This window comes from Stegastes partitus, unplaced genomic scaffold (genome assembly GCF_000690725.1).
Source record: "Stegastes partitus isolate 25-593 unplaced genomic scaffold, Stegastes_partitus-1.0.2 Scaffold178, whole genome shotgun sequence".
NCBI lineage: Eukaryota > Metazoa > Chordata > Actinopteri > Pomacentridae > Stegastes > Stegastes partitus.
The window spans coordinates 1-20,848 of NW_007577909.1; the positions used below are offsets into that span (position 1 = coordinate 1).

The window sequence follows — 20,848 nt, forward strand, 5'->3', positions numbered from 1 at the left end:
AATAAATATGCTGTGTATGTGTCATGTTGAGGTGATTGTCGTGTTCAGTGAGGCTTTAATTACGTCCCTCAGCTTTTGACGAGCAGCTTTATGTAAACTGGATTTCCTTCATCAAGTTTGGGGTTAAAATTAGGATCTGAAGTATTTCTGTCACCTTGTCAGAGGACTCTGCCTCTGCAGGGACCACAGACTCTTCCATGATGGTAAATATACATTCTACCAGTTTATGTTCATGATTTAGAACAGAATGAAACAGAACTTTATTGATCCCTTTGGTGCAAACATCAGGGAAGTTGTTGAAATTTAAGGCGAGAAATCAGTTAAGCTCGTTTTGATCTTTTGTGAGATTCCAGATGAGCATCTTTTGTTCATGTGATAACTTGTTAAGACTCTAACACGCTAAGATATTCAAACTATTAGCCTGCTAATCAACATGCTAGAAAGTGGGTGTTAGTATTTAGTTAAAAGCTGTGGGGAGAGAAACCTGTTCATTTCGACACGACAGATTAAAAGGATCATGCACTTTGTGTGACGCAGTGTTTAACCTCAAAGGATGAAACATCTAAATACTGTGCTGGTCACAGTTCAACTGTTTTAGGTTATTTTAGCACATTTTCACACCTAAAGCAGCTTTAAGCAGAAGCTACTGTGTACAAAAGCATCTCTCTCCTCTGTTTGAGTGTTTTGCTGAGTATAGAAATAAAAATGTTCATCTACGCTCAGATGAAAGAAAAAACATCTTTTTTTTCTCTAAGCTGTGAAAACCACAAAGGAAGCGTGGGCCAGCTCAACATACGTGCCTGTGAGTCACTAACGAACCACAGAAGGTGGTCGCTGCAAAACCTGAGTTCCTGGACTCGCTGTGGCCAGCTACTGCTTCGTTTCCGTCCCAGGACGCTTGAGGGAGGGCTGCCGTGGAGCCTCCTCACCTCGGTGGTCTATAAAGGCTCGATGTCACCACAGACAGACAGACAGACGCTCAGCGCTCATCATGGGAAGATCTTCAGTCCTCCTGCTGTGCATCGTTGCAGCATGTACAGGTCAGGCTCTGGTCTCATGACATTTTAAATTCTTCCAGTTATCTTTACAGCGCAAAGTGCATTAAAACCTTCCCTCCACAGTCTGGGCCGTCCACGGCAGAACCCTGGAGGTCAGCATCAGTGAGGGGGAGCAGGAGGAGGTGCTGGACATGGACGTCACCGTGGACGTACGCAAGGTACCGCCGGCAAAGTGTTCAGTCAACAGAGTGACACACAGACTTATAAACATCTGCAATTTAGCCTTGAGCTTTTGTTTTTAGGGTGTTTAGATGTATTGTGATCCTTCAAAGTAGAAGTTTTTTTTAGTTTTTTTCATTTTAATTTTTTTAATTTAGCCTTTATTTAACCGGGTCGGCCCAGTTGATCTTTTTCAATGGAAGCCGGGTCCAGACAGCAGCCTGAGAAACAATAAAGTTACAACAATTAAAAACAAACAGAACAAAATAAGTCAAATAGATGCTCGATAAAAGCAACGAGATGAAGAATTTACATGAAAACAACAAGTGTGACATGTAGCTGCCACAAAAAACAACAAAACCCTGCGTTCACACACTAACGTGAATGTAGATAAAGATGCAGAATGTAAAATAGCACCTCTGAGCCCTGGTAGCATTTTTCTGTTAGAATAGAAAATCATTTTCCTGTTTTCAGACTCAGCCCGGTGGCTCTGGTGATTACAGACGGAGAATCGAAAACAAGAGTAAAAATCTGCAGCTAAAATTTGCTTTTTTTCTTTTTTAAATATTGTTTTTTAGATCAGAATTATTTGGTTTCAGAACCTGTTAAGACTGAAGCGTCTCAGTAAATTAATCTGGGAAGTGCATGAAACAGCTTCTAGACGTTGTTCTAATAAGGGCTGGTTTAATCTTTAACTGTGTGATATTTCATAACCTGATGAATGTGGACCAGCTGAGTGTAAATGGATGTATTTAGCGTCACTGATGGCGATCATGGGGAACTTTTTATGCCGTATTTCAGTCAAGCGCTGACAGTTGAGTTTAAGTCAGAGAAATGTTTTTATCCACCTTACAGGCAGGTTTGTACCCCAACGATCCCAAGAAATCTAAGAACAAAATAGGAAATTAGAGCAGAAACATATTTCGGCCACAACATTTGTGCAAACTTTTAAAAGTTTTTATGACTCGTTGTCTAAAAGAAGCACAACAGACGTGTTAAATAAGTAAATTATGCTCTAATATACAGCATTGTGACAAAAATAAGGGATTTTTATGCCCTCTTATAGGAAGGTAAAGAAACAAAGGCATGAATAAACATCCCACATATGTTCACAGCCACATCATAGAGGCACCATTAGCTGTTTATGCTGCTTGTTCAACATTTTTCTTTCCTAGCAAGTATTATTTTTAGGCCTTTGCTCTGAATTCAAAGTGTCACTCGTCTTTGCAGCTTCCGGGGATTTGCTGGGCGTGCAAGTGGGCCTTAAACAAGGTGAAGAAGCTGGCCGGGTCCAACAGCACCGTGGAGGTAAGACGTCCTTCAGAGCGGCAGCAGTGCACCAGGTGATCTGGTCGAAGGGGCAATAATGAGATTTGTGCTCTTATAGAAACTGACAGCGAAGCTGAACTCCGTCTGCGACCAAATCGGACTCCTGAAATCTTTGTGCCGCAAGTTTGTGAAGACACACCTGGGAGAGCTGGTGGAGGAGCTCACCACCACCGATGACGTGAGGACGATCTGCGTCAACGTACGAGCCTGCAAGTGAGTCGCTGCTGTTCAGACGACCTGAAACCACGTGTAGGAGGCACCAGGTTCAGACCGAGGCCACATCTACACACTCAGTAATCACGGAATAAATAAATAGAAGATCTAACTTCTGCTCTGGAGTGACGGAGACTTTATTTTACTTGTTTATTTCTATTTTATGCTGTTTCATGCATCTGCTCTAAATGAAGCACTTTTCACTCCACAGCATGTTTTAGAAGAAGATCTTGAATGTGTGACCTGTGATGACTGTCAGACTGCCTTAATAAGCTCCGCCTCGTTATGTACAGCATTAAAACACACTTGCTAATTAAAATCTAACCTACGGCATGTTATTGTCGTACAGAATGGGGCCAATCTGCATAAATAAAAACTGCACCTTTTAATAACTCATCATGTTTATTTCCCAGCCCTGGTCGTCCTTTACATGTGGATGGATTTTGATATTTCTTTATTTTTCGGATGTGCTCTCTTTAGGTCGAAGGAGCTGATGGACGCGTCCTTCAATCCAGACGACGAAGACTTCCCCATCATCGAAGTTCATGGGTTTCCTGAATAAAAATCAAAGTGCATTTTTCTTGTGATTAAAAAAATCATTGAAAGTTCAGGTTTTGTCCTCATGTGTTGCCACGAATATCTTTTAATGCCACAAGTTATTTAATTAGTTCATTTGACTAAACAAAGCTGTTTTCTGGAGATAATTTATCACATTAATCAATTAATTTGCTCACACCTGATTCAATACAACGCCTGTGTTCAACTGGAGATTAAACATTTGTTTTCTTGTAATCACAATAAACCAACAGATGCACACTGAGCGATTTAAAGTATAGAAACGTTGAACTAAAGCCACGTGTCGCTGCTTTTCCTTTTCCTGTCTCCCCTCAGCTGTTTCTGCAATAAAGACAAAACATATATAACCATTGATGTGCTGCTGCGTTTACTGTCTTCATGGCTTTTACTTTACGCTGCAACGCCTGTAATGATGAGTTTTATGTTTGTGCACAACTGATATCAATAAACATGTGAAGGATCGCCTGCAGCTCTCTGTTCTGTTCAATAACGTTCAGTTTTGAATATTTTTTCCTCAAACCTGAAACTTCAACCCGTTATATGAATTAGTTCAAAAACATCATCACCAGTGTGGATGCAGAGCGGACACAAATCAAGCCTCTGCCACGTCGAACACATGAAACCTGGTTGGTTTTGTGGTGCCGTCTCCTCAGAGACGCTGGTTAACGTTTGCACTGAATAGCACAACCACAGACAGGAAAAGCAAAAAGCATTCCTTCAACAGAAATAGACTTCCTTTGCTTGTATTATTAAATAATAGAACGAATGACACAAAGACGATCAGATAAACGTTTTCTGTGTGCGTTTGCAGAGCAGCATCAGAAGCAAGTCAGTCACTGTTTAAAATGTGCGACCAAACTGTGAGAAAAAACAAAAGGCAGCAGCTACCCGTCAGGCGACACCCTGACAGGATGTTAGTGGGTGCTGTCCTCACTCTCACTGCAGCTCTGCAGTAAATTAACTGAACTGTTGCATTAAATTTGCACGAAGAGAGCAAATATTAAACAAAACTTAGAAGATTGAATGATCAGGAGTTCTTGTTTCCTTTAATAAGAATCCTGAGTGACAACATGTGAAACTGCAGCCGCGTCCTGATCAGTAAGTCTGGAAGTAAACATCCATTCATTTATTTGTATTTTATGGGTATTTTTTCCTTTATTTGATAGTGCAGTCAGGAGAGAGAGAGAGAGAGAGGAAAGTGGGGAGAAGAATGGGGGAAGGACCATGACTGGGATTCAAACTGAACTGAACATGGGACCAGCACCAGGTGAGCTACAGCCACCAGTCATTTATCATCTCTACACCTTAATCCTCACCAGGGTCATGGGGGGCGGAGCCTATCCCAGCTGACTCAGGGTGAAGGCAGGTTCACCTGGACAGGTAACCAGTCTATCACAGGGCTACACTTAGAGACAGACAACCAAGCACACTCACATTCACACCTACGGATAATTTACAATCACCAATTAACCTCAGCATGTTTCTGGATTGTGCTGCAGGTGTCTCAGTGGTTAGCACTGTTGCCTCGCACCTAGAAGGTCGCTGGTTTGCATCTGCGTGGAGTCTCCATGTTCTCCCCGTGCAGCGTGGGTTCTCTCCGGGTTCTCCGGCTTCCTCCCACAGTCCAGAAACATGCTCTGAAATCCTCTTATTGTCATTTCTGCAAAGCTCGATCGAGGCTCGTTCACCTCCTGAGATCACAGCCACCACGTCTGGACCTTCAACTTTACTGCTCCGCTGAGCAGCACGTTTTATATGTAATCTGTGTTCGGTGTAGACCGTCAAAGCAGATGAGTGAAAGATTTTGTTGTTCAGGATTTGTGACCCAGAAAGAATTCCTTCATGGGGATTAACTAGAATTACTGCCTCCTGCTTGTTCGCTCCCACCAGCAGTTCACGGTCGTTCAGGATCACAAGCTGTGGTGTCCCTGACAGAAAACAAGAAGAACTCCTTCTCTGCACTGACATGCTCAGTAAACAGAGCGGATTCTGATGGAAGACAGTCAGACACAGCTTCAAACATGGATGTAAAGAAGCTCCAGATTGGAAGACGTTCCTTCTGCTACTGAACCAGAGTCGAGGTCATCGGGTCAAGGAGGACTTCTGGTTTAAAGAAGTTCCCTCCAGGTGTCGCTGATCCAGCAGGAATGGAAACATGAAACCTCTGCAAAATAAAGCCAACAACAGACCAAACAAGAAGCACCATGAGTCCGTTTAATAGTTTTCTTTCCTTTTTTAAATCAAATCATACGATGATTCAGTGAGCCGAGGACACGACGACCAAAAACCAGCATGAGATCTGTACATGTTCACATAAATAGGACGCACAAAACACAGGAAGCATACGAGATATGTACACAGAGGACATGTGGAGGCCACGGCACCGGGTTCTTCAGTGCACATTAAGGCTTTGATGAGCAGCCTGAAGCTTTCACAGAACAGAAAATAAAAAAAAGAGGCTCCTTTATTAAACATTTACTCCAAAAACTCTGCATCAGTCATAAAGAGAAGAGGCCAGAAGATCCAAAGATCTTCACGAGGACGCTGCAGCAGAGAGCAGGCACTTGTTGCTTCGGTCGAGGAAGCTTCCGTGTTCCCAGCTCTGCTTCAGGGCCTGTCGGTCCAGCTTGTTCAGAGCCTGAGAGCACAGACGGAGGTCCTGGACCAGCTCCGACAAACCGTCCAGACCGTGAGCGTCCCAGGGGCCGGACACCTGGCAGCCTGTGGAGGAGGACAAGGTGTGAGTTTATGGGATAATCCTGCTGTTGTTTCTTCTCCTGAAAATGATTCTGGATCAAATCAACATCAGCGATAACTCACCTTTACGTCAGGAATAACTGACCTGAACCTCGTGGAGGTTTGTCTACGAGCAGCGCTACAGAGCGACGGCTTTATGAGCAGACGTTATGAACAAGTAATGAATGATTAGAATAATATAGTATGACTCACTTCAACTAAAACATTTCTTATTGTTGTATCCTTTAAAAATATAAACAAATAGTAATTAAAGCTCCACATCAATCTAAATCTGAACGACATTAATTAACGTTTATTAATCATGGCAGAGATTTTCCTACATTTCAATATGTAGCGGCGACAACTTGAGACAAATTAGACTCAATATATTTTTCACATTTGTAAGTAAAATGTGTCAACAAAAGACTTCCACCCCGGGGCAGCGCTCTGACGGGGTGGAAGTGTCCAGAACACACAGGCAGTACTTGGCTGCTGATGCTAGTTTAGTTAGCGCTCACACTTCTGTTTCCTCCATCGGTGGCGGCGGGGGAGTGGCAGATACGCTCCACCGTTACCATCCATGTTTACTTCCATAAACACTGAGCACGCTCGCTGCGTGTGACGTCGTCGTGTCCTCTTCTGCGCATGCGGGACACTTTTGGCTCGTATGAAGTTCACACAGCAGATCACATACAAGTCGCATTGAACTGGAAACGTGAAGGAAGTCACAAAGAAATCCTCATTGAGCATCAAGTCCTGCAGTGTGAACGTAGCCAATCTGTGGGATTGTTCAGTCAGATAATACGCCGTCATCCTGATTGGTGACATTAAATGTCATGTCGGAGTCACAATCCAAGGCTGTCGCTATGTTAAGGCTGTTTTTATGGGTTCTGGTGGTTTTTCCTACAAACCTGTTGGACAGCAGGTTTAGGATTGTTAAGGGTCGATTATCGAGTCACGACTGTATTTCTGATTCTGATGTTACAAATATAAGATGACCAGAGACAGAAGAAAATAAAACCCTCCTGACTCCTGAATTATGCACACCTTGGAGGTTCAGGAGCGTCAGCGGCCGACGAGCCTCTCTGACGGACGCCAGGATGCTGTGAAGTCCTGCTGATGTAACAGACGGGTTTCCTGACAGGTCCAGACTCACCAGGGTCGGGCAGGACTGCAGGCACCTGGAAAAAAGACAAAAGGGAAACAGGAGATGAGTAAAGGCTGACGGATGGAACTGAGGTCATTAAATCACAGCGAACACAAACACCAACCTGGCCAAGGCGGCTACGCTGCCGTCCGTCAGCCCGTTAGCTGCCAGGCTCAGGTGAGTCAGAGAACAGTCGTCCTGCAAGACAGCAAAAGCTTGAATTTGACCGTCCTGCAGCTACGCGTTAACCTCTATCAGTAAAAATGACAACAAGCGTGACGCGTGCACCTGCGACAGGACGGTGGCGAGATGTTCTAGTGCTGGAGGATCAGCAGGACCCCTGCGGACGGCAGACAGGTCCAGGTGAGTGAGACAGTGGAGGGGCAGAGTCTTCAGCACCAGCTCGAAGCCGGTGGAGCCCAGTGCATTGTGGGATATGCACACTGACTTCAGGTGGCCCGAGCCTGGAAGGTCAAACAACGTGAGTTTAAGAATTTAATCATTTTGTGAAAGTAAAATCAAACACGAGCCCGTCGGTTATCGTTTATCATCGTTTTTCATTTCATGTAAACGTGTCTTTGGTTCTGAAACGATTCTGTGTTCGTGGAGTAGAGTCAGCGAAGGGTCCAAAAAGTTCAGGTCTGAGGTCAGCTAGAGAGGATCCGTTTACCGCTGAGGCCGGCTGCAAACTGTGTGATTTAAACAATCCTTTAAGTTCACAGCGAGCTACGACATGAATCTAATAAACTTTGAGCACGACATGAAGTTTGCTGAAACGCAGCCTACGACGTACATGAATGCACAAGAATAAAACGTCATAAGCAGGCGGCGTCCATCCACGAAAAAGAAACTAGCAAAGCGTGAACGGAGCCCTCGTGGCATTTATGTGTTTGGAGAGAAATCCCCCCAAAAAAGGAGGAGAATACGGATCCGGTCGTGGCTCGGAAAGAGAGGCTGATTGATCAGGACGTCATGTCATGCTGCGTTTCTATTGGTTAGTGAGTTGACGTCGATCACACTGGGAGATGATCGCTACACATTTCTGACAATTTTATCGCAGGTTGTCTTTGGTCGTAGGAAACTTCTGGTTTCATCTTCAGCCAACCACCACATGTCAGACCTTTCAGATGATGCAGCTGTTCCACTGACTCTCTCCACTAATCCTCCTGAAGCATCTTCATCCACCTCTTTATTTGTCTTTAGTGGGAGTTTAGCTAACCTGACAAAAAGATCAGAGTTGTAAAGAACAAAAAAACAACTATAGCTTGCTGGAGTTACCTGTGAGAGCGCTGGCCAGCAGCAGGCGATGCTGCTGGAGGAAGCGAGCGGTGAGACCACAGGCCTGCAGAGACAGCTTGGCTAAGACGGGGCAGCAGGACAGCAGACAGGACAGAGACTCAGATACACCGTCGCCGAGCGGGTTGGCGCTGAGATCCAGCTCCTCCAGGCACTGCGAGAACACCAACGTTCATGAGAGAGAATCGTAAACGCGTCATTTTCACACCTGGCTAAAGAAGAAGAAGGTACAAAGCGTTCGGGATGATAGTTTGCTGTGACGATGTGGTTTGCGGTGATGTGGTTTGCGACACTTGAGCAGAACAAAAAGGCTCCAACTGTGTGAAACGTTGTGACTCATGACTCATCAAACTAATAAAAGTATCTGTGTGAATATCAGCAGGCATTAAGGATGAAGTGATGTGAAATCAATACTGAGTTGTGTGACCACAGCCTGACATTTGTTCCACTGCCACACCGCAGTGCACCCACAGAGCAGCTACAGTCCATTTTTAATCCACCTTTTGTCTCAGTCAGAGTTCATCTAGGAGCCTTTCTAACATGTAAAAACAAATAAAGCTGACTGGAGTTATATTCAGAGCACTGAAAGGTGACATTAGAAAAACTCAACAGTAACATCCATCATCTCTACACCTTAATCCTCACTAGGGTCATGGGGGGCGGAGCCTATCCCAGCTGACTCAGGGTGAAGGCAGGTTCACCTGGACAGGTAACCAGTCTATCACAGGGCTACACTTAGAGACAGACAACCAAGCACACTCACATTCACACCTACGGACAATTTACAATCACCAATTAACCTCAGCATGTTTCTGGACTGTGGGAGGAAGCCGGAGAACCCGGAGAGAACCCACGCTGCACGGGGAGAACATGGAGACTCCACGCAGAAAGATCCCGGGTGTCCTCACCGGGACGCCAACCGGCGACCTTCGAGCTGTGAGGCAATGGTGCTAACCACTGAGCCACCTGCAGCCCTTCAACAGTCACACATCTTTCCAGATACACTCTAGATGACTGTCAGACTCCACAAGTCTGTCAGCAGTTTTACACACGATGCCCACAAGGTTTATAAATATCAGTTTTCAGTGCAGCATGTTTTACTTTGAGTGACTAAAATGTGTTTTATTGAGATTTAAGTCATGTTCATCCTTCAAGTTAGCATAGAACTTGAAATTTTAAACACAACCTGCATCAAACCGGTGCCAGATCAGGACTAAAGTGTCCTTTAAAGGCTGCAATCTGCAAGACAAACTGACATGAGGGGAAATAAAGCCAAAATCAGCTCAGGCCTTTACCGGAAACGCAGGATGACTGAGTCCCTTCAGAGCATTAACAGCCCTCCCCAGCCCTTCAGCCGTAACGCAACCGGCCGAAATGTCCAGCAGCCGCAGCCGAGGCATCGTGATGGTTGTTGCAATCAGTTCAGGGAGAAGGTTGTCGGGAAGACGGTTGCCAGAAATACGCAGCTCGGTGAGGCTGGCCTGAAGTTTTAGGGCTCGCAGGAGAGGGCTGAGGGAAGAGGAGTCCAAACCGAGGCCACACACCGACACAGAAGGAGCCCCGTCCTGAACCTCACACAGTCGGGCAACACGCTTGTTCTCACCTGCAGGGAGGCAAAAATACACCACATGATGACAGAACCTAAAAATACACACGTCTGTGGGTCTTTGTGAGAGTTTGCTCACCCACTGCCAGGCTGTGACACGCCTTCTTGTAGCGCTCACACAGAGGAGGGAGGTCCCAGGAGCAGACCTCAGCCAAAACCTGCAAACACAGCACGCCAATGAGATGCTGAGTCACACAACTCAGGGCAGCCTTTACTACCCAGTGTCCTCCAGGTGGCCTCACCTCTTCGTTGGTGTGGAGGACGGCCAGCAACAGGTCCTGTGGGCAGAGCAGAGCGCCCTCCTTCTGCAGCGAGAGGCGAGGCAGGAGGCCACATTTCTGGTAGTAGCGCTGAGCCGCCTGCTCGCACAGCCAGGACACGGTGCAGGAGTCGGCCTCGCTGGAACAACAGTGGGAGAGGATGTGACTGACTGAAACATGACACTTCCATTGTCCTTTAAGAAAACACTCTGCAGTCCAGCTCTAGTTGAGGTTTCTAACAATCTGGAGCATCGTAAAAACAAGATGCTGTTGTTTTGTCAAAAACAAATTAAAAGTGTGACGTGCTGATTAGTAACCGGACACTAACCTCTGAGGAACCGGAATGAGGAACACGTCTTCCTGAACTCTCACCCTCATCCTGATCGGTGGAGGCAACTGAGTCGGAGGCTAAAATATAAAATCACACACAAAGAAAACGTCTTTTCAGGAATGTAAGACATCTCTGGTGGAGTTACAGCTTCCAGAGTGACTTTAAGGTTTAAACAAACACCCTGTCACCATAATGAAGGTCATAAACACTCCAAGGACCGTATATTTAACTAAAATATGACCCATGCACACCAATGAAATGTGATGATCATCTGTGAATATGATGTTGAATTAAAATCAAGGCTAAGATCTGCAGATTTTAAGGAAAAACTGTGACTCATGCAAAGTTCTCACATAAACAGTCATTTCAGATCCAAGCCGACGGGTATCCAAGCTCAAAAAGAACCTCTAATTGGCTCCACCGCCTCCATCAGCTCGCTCATTTACAGCATCGTTCATCACTGTCTGAAGCTAATCAGAAATGAAGACAGATTCCTGACAAATCATGTTCGAGTTATGGCCCCCAGTGACGCTGAAACATTCATAACTGTCTCCATGAGTGCGTGTTTCTCTGAATAAGTCATGTGAAGTCTTTCTAACTTGCTCATTTTAGAGGCAGCACACACGCGTCAAAGTGACACGACTCTGTGCTACGTCGTCCAGAAGGGCTCCGTCAGAAACAGAACAATGCGTCACCTGGTTCCTGAGCTGGCTGAGTGTCTGCGGGGGCGGCGGAGGCGTGTCAGGCCTCGAGTCCTCGTCGTCCGTCACGGTGGGACTGTTGGACCTGCCGACCTCCCGTCTGCCCAGCCGCACCATCCCTGGCATTTGAGTCATTTTCACCTGGTGATTCCTCTGTGAGCTGTTCTTTTTCAGAGAGTGACTCCTGCTGGAGCTGGAGTGAACCGCAGAACCTGAAGGAAGAGGAGCGTAATAAAAGCAAAATAACTAGAGAAATGTCCATCCATCATCTCTACACCTTAATCCTCACTAGAGTCACGGGGGGCTGGAGTCTATCCCAGCTGACTCAGGGTGAAGGCAGGTTCACCTGGACAGGTAACCAGTCTATCACAGGGCTACAAAAGAAATGTGAAGTAAACAAAACAAACAAACAAACCCCAGTTTGTTACCTCTGCAGGATGCGTCTGAGTTCAGCTGCTTGTTTTGGCCTCTGGATGCCGACGTCGAAGCCGCTTCCTCTCCTCTCGCTCCGTCCTGATCCATCCGGAGCCTCCTCTTCTTCTTCGGCTGGACTTCGCCCAAGTCGTCCTCCAGCCAGTCGTCGGCCAGATACTCGTCCTCGGGAACCAGGGCCGATTTGCTGCTGGATGAAACATCAGGTGTGCTGGAGAAGTGCGGCTGTGAGAGGCCCTGGAGACGAGTTGTGGCGCTGCCTAAGCCTCGGATGGCGCTGTGGTACTCCTCTCGTGCGAAGACAGAAGGTGCAGGGGCCTCTCTAATACTCTCCTGACCCGAGCCGGGGACTGAGGCAGGTTCCTTGTTTGAGGGAGCCTCGTTTTGACTCTGGGCTGCTGGGAAACTGTGTCTCGGGCGGACGGGACGGAGAGGACTGACCGGACAGTCAGAGTCGCTGTCATCCGAGCAGCTGCTGTCAATCTAAAGAACACATATACACACACATTATGCACTGTAACTGTAGATCTGATGCATTCTCTCCACCACATTTGTTATTCTGCAGCTCACTAGAAGCCTTTGCCAGACTTTACCCCGTACAGAACTGCAGCCTCTGTCCCTCTGGCTCTGTGCCGCTGCGTTGAGCCATTGCTCTGCTGCCGTCTGGGGCTGGCGGCCGCCGCTTTCACCTCCGAGCTCCTGTTGTTTCGGGGCCAGTGTTGGCTGGAGGAAGAGCCCCCTCCAGTGGACGTCAGCGGCTCAGAGTTCTCTGCATCAAATAGCTGGCTGTCCTGCAGAGCATCAAAAGGCTTGGCCGGGGCCGGAGCAGCAGGCACTGTGGTCGGCAGAGATAAGTGAGGAAAAACAAGTCTGAGAGCATAATTTAAAACATGGCAAAGCCAGGCCGGCGCGGTGTGATGATGCAGGAGCTTCACCTCCCCCTGCGAGAGCCTTCCTCAGCAGCCTCTCTGTGGCCACACACTCCTGCCTGGTGTCCTGGTCCAGCTCTCGGCTGTATGTCCTCTGCCACTGACGCAGGGTGTCCAAGGCAGTGTTACCCTGAAAGAGAGGGAAAAGTGCAACTAGGATACGCCTCTAAGGGATGTGGGGTGTCTTCAACATGAACTTTGGATTACATGAAAGAAAACAGGAAGACAAACATACGGCTCTTTAAGACATAAGAAGAAGTTCAACTACTAAAGATATTAAATGTCATGTGTATCTTGTTTCTGACTTTGGATGCATGTGTTTTGGATGACGCCTTATCTTTCTTATTTTAATATTTCTGTTTATATTAAAGTTTATTCTTGAGCCTGCTTATGTTGGTACAGATTTTGCCATTTTGGTTTATTGATTGTTTTTTTAAAATGGCAATAAAAAGCTTGAGTGCTTAAAAAAACTGGAGAGTATCTGAGCTTATAGACACAGATCTGTGTTCAAGGTTTGATCAGCTCAGCAAACTAAAGAAGCAGGAAAAGATGTAGTTAACCTGACTGATCCCTCGTTGACAGCAGTCGCACATAAACTGATTATATGTGTAGTGAGTTAGATGTTATAAAAAGGTGTGATTCTGGAGCCAGTTAGTGAGCATGAGTTTACTTTCCCTTTTGCTCCTACTATCCCGTTCCCCTCCCTTTCCCTCTGTCCAGCGCACTGGCATGAACTTTCCCAGGACACGATGGAGCCGAGCTGCATCGATTGATCCGAACCACTTTGTTTCCATTTTAGCGAACCAGAGCTCCGTACCGACACACGTAACAGCTGCTCAGTGAATCTGACATATTGATGTGGTCGCCTGCTCCACCTTTAATGGCGTTAGAGATGCTCATTTGCTTCTGAATCATTACATTATTAGGAGGGTAAATATCTGACTTTGCCTGTGATGTTATCAACGCCCCCATCATGTTAACAAACGTGCACACACCTTGGAGTTTCGTTGCGTGACAGAAGCCCCTCGTTCCACCAGGAGTCGAGCAACCTTTAAATTTCCACAAGTGAGGGCGTCATGCAGAGGAGTGACTCCCTCGCATAGGGGGCCGCCGGGATCGTTGATGTTGGCACCGCGCTCCAGCAGCACACCGACGACATCTGACATGAGGCGAAGAGGAAAAGTTTTAGAGCGAGTGAGGACAGAGTGAAAAAAAAACAGCGAGAGGAGCAGAAGTTTCTCAGTTCTCACAAAAGTAACTCAAAGTTCACTGCAGATGATCTGAGTTACCATAGTGGCCGTGGTTGCAGGCCTCGTGGAGGGGGGTCCAGCCACAGTAGTCCCTGGGGTTCACTGGGTGACCCTGACAGACAGGGAAGCAAAGCTGATCATCATAAAATCCTGGTAGTCTGATGGTTTTTGTGCTAATTAATGAGTCACAGCTGAGCAGAGCCACTTTCTCTTTGTAGGATTTAATGAGATGCCAAATTCCCAATATGCTGATTTTCCTCACCTGTTCCACCAGATACTGGACCTGCTTCAGGTTTCCGTCGATGCATGCTCTGTGGAGGGACGTCTCGCCCTTCTCGTTCCTTTTGTTCCACTAAAGCAGGGAGACAGAAAGGGCAGACGATGAAACAATGAAGAGCTGAGAGGTGGAATATAAAGACGAAATGACAGCTTGTCCAGAGTGGCAGCTAACGCATGACTCACCCTTCCTGCCTTCCTCCTTCCTGACACCATCTTGTCATAACCCTCCAAGTCATCATCTAGAAATGAAACAACAAAACACACACAAGACAATAGCGGTAAATGCTAGAACACATTCAACTGGAGGCGTCAGGGAGGCAGAGTGCCAGTTGGACTGCACACCTGAGTCTGAGAGAACCACATCGCTGTCATCCAGAGGTTCGCTGTTCTCCATCTCCTCCTCTTCGTCCTCCTCACCGTCGCTCCCATCTGGGCTCCAGCCCTCTGAAGCACACAGCTCCTGCAGCCTCGCCTCAGTGTCATCGGCGCCTGATGAGCCGCTTCGTCTCCGGGACGCCAGCCAGAGCCTCAGCACACGTTTCTGTGGGAGTGAAAGTGAGCTGTCATGCATGGTATTTGATCTTAAAACCTTTCCCAGACACTTCCAGCCCTTGCTTAGTTTTCAAAGTACTTTTTTTTAAACACAGTATGTGGATTTTTATCTCGGCTTAAAAGGCTGATTATGTATGAGAAACCGTTTTCAAAGTGGAATTTCTCTTCAGAGCTTAAAACTCGCCTGCAGTCTGGCCTGCCCAGACGTCTGAGCACAGCGCAGTGCTGCTCTGTAGCTGCCGTCTACGTCCTCCGAGGCACAGCCGCTCTCCTCCTGAGCCGTGGCGATGTTCAGCCATGTGCTGCACTCCTGGTGCAGACAAAGACGGGTGAGCAGAACTTCCTATAAGGGGATGTTTTTAAGATTTTGGGGGCATTTTTTCAAATTATTCATTTAATGATTTATGACGTGCTGCACAGGTGCTTGACTGGAATTGAGCCAGAGATGCTGCAGCTATGAGGCACCAGCTCTAATACTTTACATAATGTTAATTAATTTAGCATAACAAACCAAATATTGGGTTTCTTTCACAATCATTTAAACAATTGTGAACAAAAATGTACATATTTGTAAAGACTACATGTAAAGCTGTGTATATATTTTGATGCAGCAGATTTTGTCAGAATTCCTGTAAGATATGAAAGAACCACGATGATGACATAAAGCATCTGTACAGGTACACTCCTGATCACAACTACTGGTTTCACTCATGATTTTATTTCCCTGATGCATTACATGATCTACACGGTAGAGCTTTTGTGATCGAGCTATAACAGAAGGAGTATGTGAAGATGTTGTTCATGTTTACCTCTGTGCAGCTGCCCTGTCGTAAAGCCAGCTCCTTTCTGTAGTGCTCCACTGCCTTGCTGTACTGTCTCAGGTCTGTGTAGGTGGCAGCCAGGGACACGTGGATGACAGCCAGCTCCCTGGCAGGCTTCCCTAAAGCTTCAGCACCCTTCAGCTGCATCACAATGCCAACACAGCTTTAAGCGACTCCACGCTCTCACTAGCTGCTATAGAAACTCTAAAAGAGGCTGAAATCAAAATGAATCTGTGAGTGTTTTCATGCGTCTCACCTGAGCTTGATAGGCATCCAGAGCTTTGCTGTAGCAGCCAACCTTACAATAGAGGTCCCCCAGCTGCTCGGCCAGCTCCACAGCCTGGTGAGAGCCCAGCCTTTTGCCCTGATCTTCCCCCAGTTCCTCCTCTAGTTTACAGCCCTGGTCGGCTGTGTGGTTGGAAAACAGAACATGTTGTCAACGCAGTCATCTGAGGGAAAATTTATATTTAAAAAAATCAAAAATAAAACTTGTTCTTTCACCGTATTTGAACACTTTCTTCACCGCCTGCCTGTCCAGAGGCTGCTGAGATCCCAGCAGGAGAGCTTTCTTCAGAGATCGTCTGGCTGCCACAAAGTCGCCCAGAGAGAGCTGCACCTGTTGACGAATGACAACACACACACACACACACACACACACACAGACACACACACACACAGACACACACACAGACACACACACAGACACACACACACATTACAAACTGCAGAATCACAGCGACAGAACACTGACAAACTGGCGGAGTCGACACCTTGCCGATGCAGTGAAAGCACTCGCTCTCGCTGAACTTCTCCTTGATCTTCTTGGCGCACTCTTTGGCCTGTTCCAGGCAGCGGACAGCGTTGGAGTGCTGACCGTTACGGAAGTAGATGTTGCCCAGGTTGAAGTTTGCGCGGTAGAGATCCTCCAGCAGCTGGCTCCTCCTTCACGGGAACAGAACAGAGACGGCTCAGTTGACAACTTGATCGTATTTCATAAAGTGCACTGACTGCGGGTCCCTATCGTACGGGTCAGTGAAGAGTCCTGACAACTCAACACAGAGTACAGTTCAGGATGTTCTCACTCAGCTATGAAGACGCTTCGCCGGATGAACTCGCTGCAGCGTTTGGGCTCCCCCAGGTGATCGCAGACCAGGCCGAGGTTCAGGAAGAGGCGTGCCTTCATCTCACTGATTTCTCGCTCTGGCACAGTTCCTGCAAGTAAGAAGAGATAAATGTTGGAACAAACAAGGAATTAAAAAAACAGATAGTAGGACTACGATTAACCATTATCTGCACTGTCCATTATTATCTCAATTAACCCATCAGTGTTTAAAATGTCAGAAGAGCTGGATGAGTGTTTTCCAAAGACGACGTCCTCGACTAGACACAGAGGAGTAAAGAAAACACCAAATATTCACATTTAAGGATCTTAAAAAGAAACTTAAACCAATGAATATCAGAAAAGCTTGCAGTGAATTCATTAGCTGACAGATAACTGGTCATTAATGCAGCTCTACTGGATAGGCAGGCGATAGTTTAATATGCTCCACCAAATCCAAGCACCGACACCAACCCTCTAGTCGGTCGTCCACGATGGCCAAACTCTTCCTGAAGGCGTCCTCCGCTTGCTCCAAACTGTTCCTGGATTGGTCCGACTCATAGCGGAAGAGGTAGGTTCTACCGATGGTGGCCAGCGCCCGTTGCTCTTCGGCATGATCGCTGACAGAGCGAGCCAAGTCCAGGTGACAGCGCTGGTGCTGGAGAAGACAGAAAGACACAACCACATATGTACCTCCTGAACATCACTGTGGAATCATAACTACGTCGGTAAAGCTTTTATTAATTTGGTTTAATTGCCACAGAACATTTCTCGGCACATCCGTCTACTCACTTTCAAAGCAGCCTCAATGTTTCCCATCTCAGCGTAGCACTCTCCTATCTTACGATTGGCCACAGCTCGTCCAATCACGTCGTTCAGCACCTCGGACAGAGCCAGCTCCTGCTGGTGCTCCCTGATGGCGGCTTCATAATCACCTGGTGGGCACACGGGACAAAATGACCACACAAGCAGTCAAAGATATTAAAGTTTTAAACTAGAGCAGAGAAGGCAGAAGTGCTGCAACAAGAGAACAGATCCACTCTGACTCCACAGCAGTGTTCATTCTTTAGGTTCTGAAGAGGGCGGATGAGTGTCCAGGTGCTTTTAGGATCTCAACACACTGGAGGCGCAGCACGGACCAACAGTCCTGGGATTTTAACCTGACAATTGTACCATTCTCAAGCTTTGGGGAGTAAAATGAATAAAATATGAGACACTGTGCAAAGCGAGGTCATCCTACTTTCTGTCTGTACTCACACCTTGTTTCACATAAACTCACAATGAGCACAGGTTGGTGCAAACTGGAAATCTGTCATAGTTCTGATTAACCACACGTGTATCTTGGGAATATTTGTTTATATCTAACAGCAGGCTGAGGGATCGAGCCTTTAAATAGTCGAGGACAAAAGATGGTGCTGCTGCTGAGGTGAAAATGTTCACCTATAAACGTCCAGCACCTTGAATCAATAACAACAACAATCAGACCAAAACACTGATAATTCTATCCATAACCTAATGATAACCTATTTAGAGTCATTGCTACTCAGCTGCCCATTGCCACATCGTTATGTAATTTATTGATCAGAGAGATCATGTTTCATGTGTAGCTGAAGCATCCATAACGTCACTGCTGGAGACATCCTGCTGTGACCAAAATGGAAACATCTCCCAACTGAAAACCCGACAAGTCAGAAAAATATTCTGACTTTTACAACCAGTAAAATAATATATATCAAGGGATATTTATAGACAATTTGGGGCTATATTGATAACGGTAATCTGAAACTCCACTTTGCATCACTGGCAATCACCGGCAGAGACTCTAAAAGCATGTGCACGTAACAAACATAAAATATGTGGCGGGGAGACGGGACCAGCAGATCAGGAATATTAAAGACTGCTGTTAAAATATACATCAGGCAGAGGAAGTGGCAGGAAAGGTCGAGGACGGCTGCTTTCAAGTCAAAGACAGAGAGAAAAGAAACATGAAAGAAAACCTCCGTGAGACGAAGAGCATCACCTCAATCTGTATATTTTACAAAAGCCTCAGAATGTATAATGTAAGCATAGAATGTATTATTAAGTTCTACCCATTCTCAGTATTTGTTGTTCCAACACACGGCGTCTCTACGACAGACTGGATGTTATTAAAACCAAGTGCAACGCTGGAAATGATAATGTGCAGACGGAGAGTGGATCAAGAGCCACAGACCAGAAATCAGCAACAAGTCCCACATCTGTGTTGTATAGAACTAATGAGGTTGTTGTTTGCGGCTGGTTCTGTCCCACTATCGCTGAAGTTTGTGGACGTTTTAGATGGACGGGGCTGTGCTGTTGGACTCGTCCATCCAGACACAGTTTCTTAGATGGCAAAAGGAGGAGTCGTGGAGATCCAAGCGTCTGACTCACAGCCTGAACGGACACGACGGCATCCAGCCTGAACTCGTCCTTCTCTGGTCATCTGCCTCCATGATCTGAATAAAGCTGCATTTTAAGGCGGCCTCTTCTAGTCACCGGTCGGATCATTTAAAGCCACACCTGGCCGTGATGTCGGCTGAGAGTCTGTCACCGGCTGAACAGCCCAAAAACTCTTTTTTGTGCAGTTAGCTGAACTGAATAGCAACGGCAACAGAAATGTAAACCACGTGTCTGTTCAGCACCAGTGCATTTAGTCTGGAGATGACTTTAGAAGTGTTTTAAAGAACCAGTGTGGATTCTGTACCTCAGACGCCTCACTTTGCATCGTGTACATGTAATAATGTCAGTGATGCAACCTATCCGAGTCAGAGAGTACTGGGACATACTAAAAACTCTATGTTTTAGTGTTTTGACCGTGTATTGTGCTGTGGCCAAACTAACAGAGGGTTCCTGATCAGATATTCATGTGTTGTATGTTTATACATAATTTGCATGTGTCCAGCCTCTCTGCTGATCCTGTTCTGGTGTTGCAGCAGATTTATGACACACATAACTTGTACTTCATCAGTAAATCTACCACCATAATGCAAAGCTCATACTGATGTAAACCTCTCACCACTCCTGGACAGCAGCTCTCCCAGCTGGTTGCAGATGTTGCCTTCCTCCTTTAGGTTCTGGTTGCTCTGGGCTCTGTTTTTAGCTTTTTGCAGTTCTGTGGAGAGGAATCAATCGACAACAATGGCGGATTAAAAACGCTTCTTTTTTTTCTTTTTACCTTGCAGAAACTTGTACGCACAGCCCTACTTACGTTTGATTTCTCGTGCAGAGCTCATCCTGGTTCAGAACTGCTAGCTAGCTAGTTAGCAAGCTAACCTCCAGCTGGTAGTGAATGACAAGCAGGGCGCTTAGCTTTAGCTTAGCCTCGGCTAAACGGCTGCCAACTCACAAAAGAAGAAAACGACGCTTGAGTTTCATCGGCACGCGTCTCCTTCTGCTCATCAGATGTTATTCGTGTATCCGATCGTGCTGGCTGTCACAGAGAACAGCGCTGCTAGCCACCAGCTCAGTAAATATCTGTCGCTTTAGCTTAGAGCCAACAGAGAACTTCACAAAGCCCCGCCAGGATCGCTTCAGCCAATCACGGCGCTGTATCAAGAGTCCTGTTTTTAACCCCGATTACAGGCTGTCAGGCACAAATCCCGCCTCGACCACTGAGATTAACCGGTAGCATCTCTAACCCTGTCCCTCGACCCCCATCATCTGCCGCAACCTCACACTTCAACACAGCGCTTTTGATCTTTTCACGGATAAAACGGCGGAACAGAACAGCGTGTGCCCATAAGTCTGACAGACAAAGTTCAGGGTAGTAAAAACAGGCTAACCAATGGCGGCCGTTGATTGGTCAACGCCAGAACGTGACACATCTGCAGCACAAAGCTACCAGCAGCTGTCTGCTGTGAAATCCTGCAGCGCAGAGGTACAGTACAAACACACGAGATTATTTCAATGTCTGAATCAGATCATAGAGAAGTAAGAGGCTGTGCAGCAGCAGCTCCTGACAGGAAGCAGCGTGTTCCCGTGGCCCGGGCTGACCTCTCTGTATGTGGGCCAGCTGCGCAGGTCTGTGGGGCAGAGAGGTGGAAGTGGTAAGACACG

The 20,848-nt window shown here is 46.5% G+C and overlaps 2 protein-coding genes across 2 annotated transcripts; one reads left to right on the forward strand and one right to left on the reverse strand.

Moving 5' to 3' along the window:
* The first annotated feature begins 930 nt into the window (after positions 1-930).
* nkl.4 (NK-lysin tandem duplicate 4) lies at positions 931-3,804 on the forward strand. Its single transcript, XM_008279975.1, has 5 exons — positions 931-1,040; positions 1,122-1,216; positions 2,448-2,525; positions 2,605-2,759; positions 3,240-3,804. The coding sequence occupies exons 1-5, from the start codon at positions 992-994 to the stop codon at positions 3,319-3,321; spliced, it is 459 nt and encodes a 152-aa protein (XP_008278197.1). The 5' UTR covers positions 931-991; the 3' UTR covers positions 3,322-3,804.
* Positions 3,805-5,528: 1,724 nt separating this feature from the next.
* Positions 5,529-20,282, reverse strand: tonsl (tonsoku-like, DNA repair protein). Its single transcript, XM_008280004.1, has 26 exons — positions 20,001-20,282; positions 19,809-19,904; positions 17,567-17,709; positions 17,249-17,432; positions 16,758-16,887; positions 16,464-16,617; positions 16,177-16,312; positions 15,932-16,083; positions 15,664-15,816; positions 15,039-15,164; positions 14,286-14,375; positions 14,063-14,135; positions 13,769-13,932; positions 12,780-12,903; positions 12,438-12,679; positions 11,841-12,327; positions 11,407-11,624; positions 10,709-10,788; positions 10,363-10,519; positions 10,200-10,278; positions 9,810-10,117; positions 8,497-8,668; positions 7,507-7,682; positions 7,343-7,416; positions 7,119-7,252; positions 5,529-6,056 (listed from the first exon to the last, which is right to left on the reverse strand). The coding sequence occupies exons 1-26, from the start codon at positions 20,023-20,025 to the stop codon at positions 5,869-5,871; spliced, it is 4,065 nt and encodes a 1,354-aa protein (XP_008278226.1). The 5' UTR covers positions 20,026-20,282; the 3' UTR covers positions 5,529-5,868.
* Between the last annotated feature and the right edge of the window lie 566 nt (positions 20,283-20,848).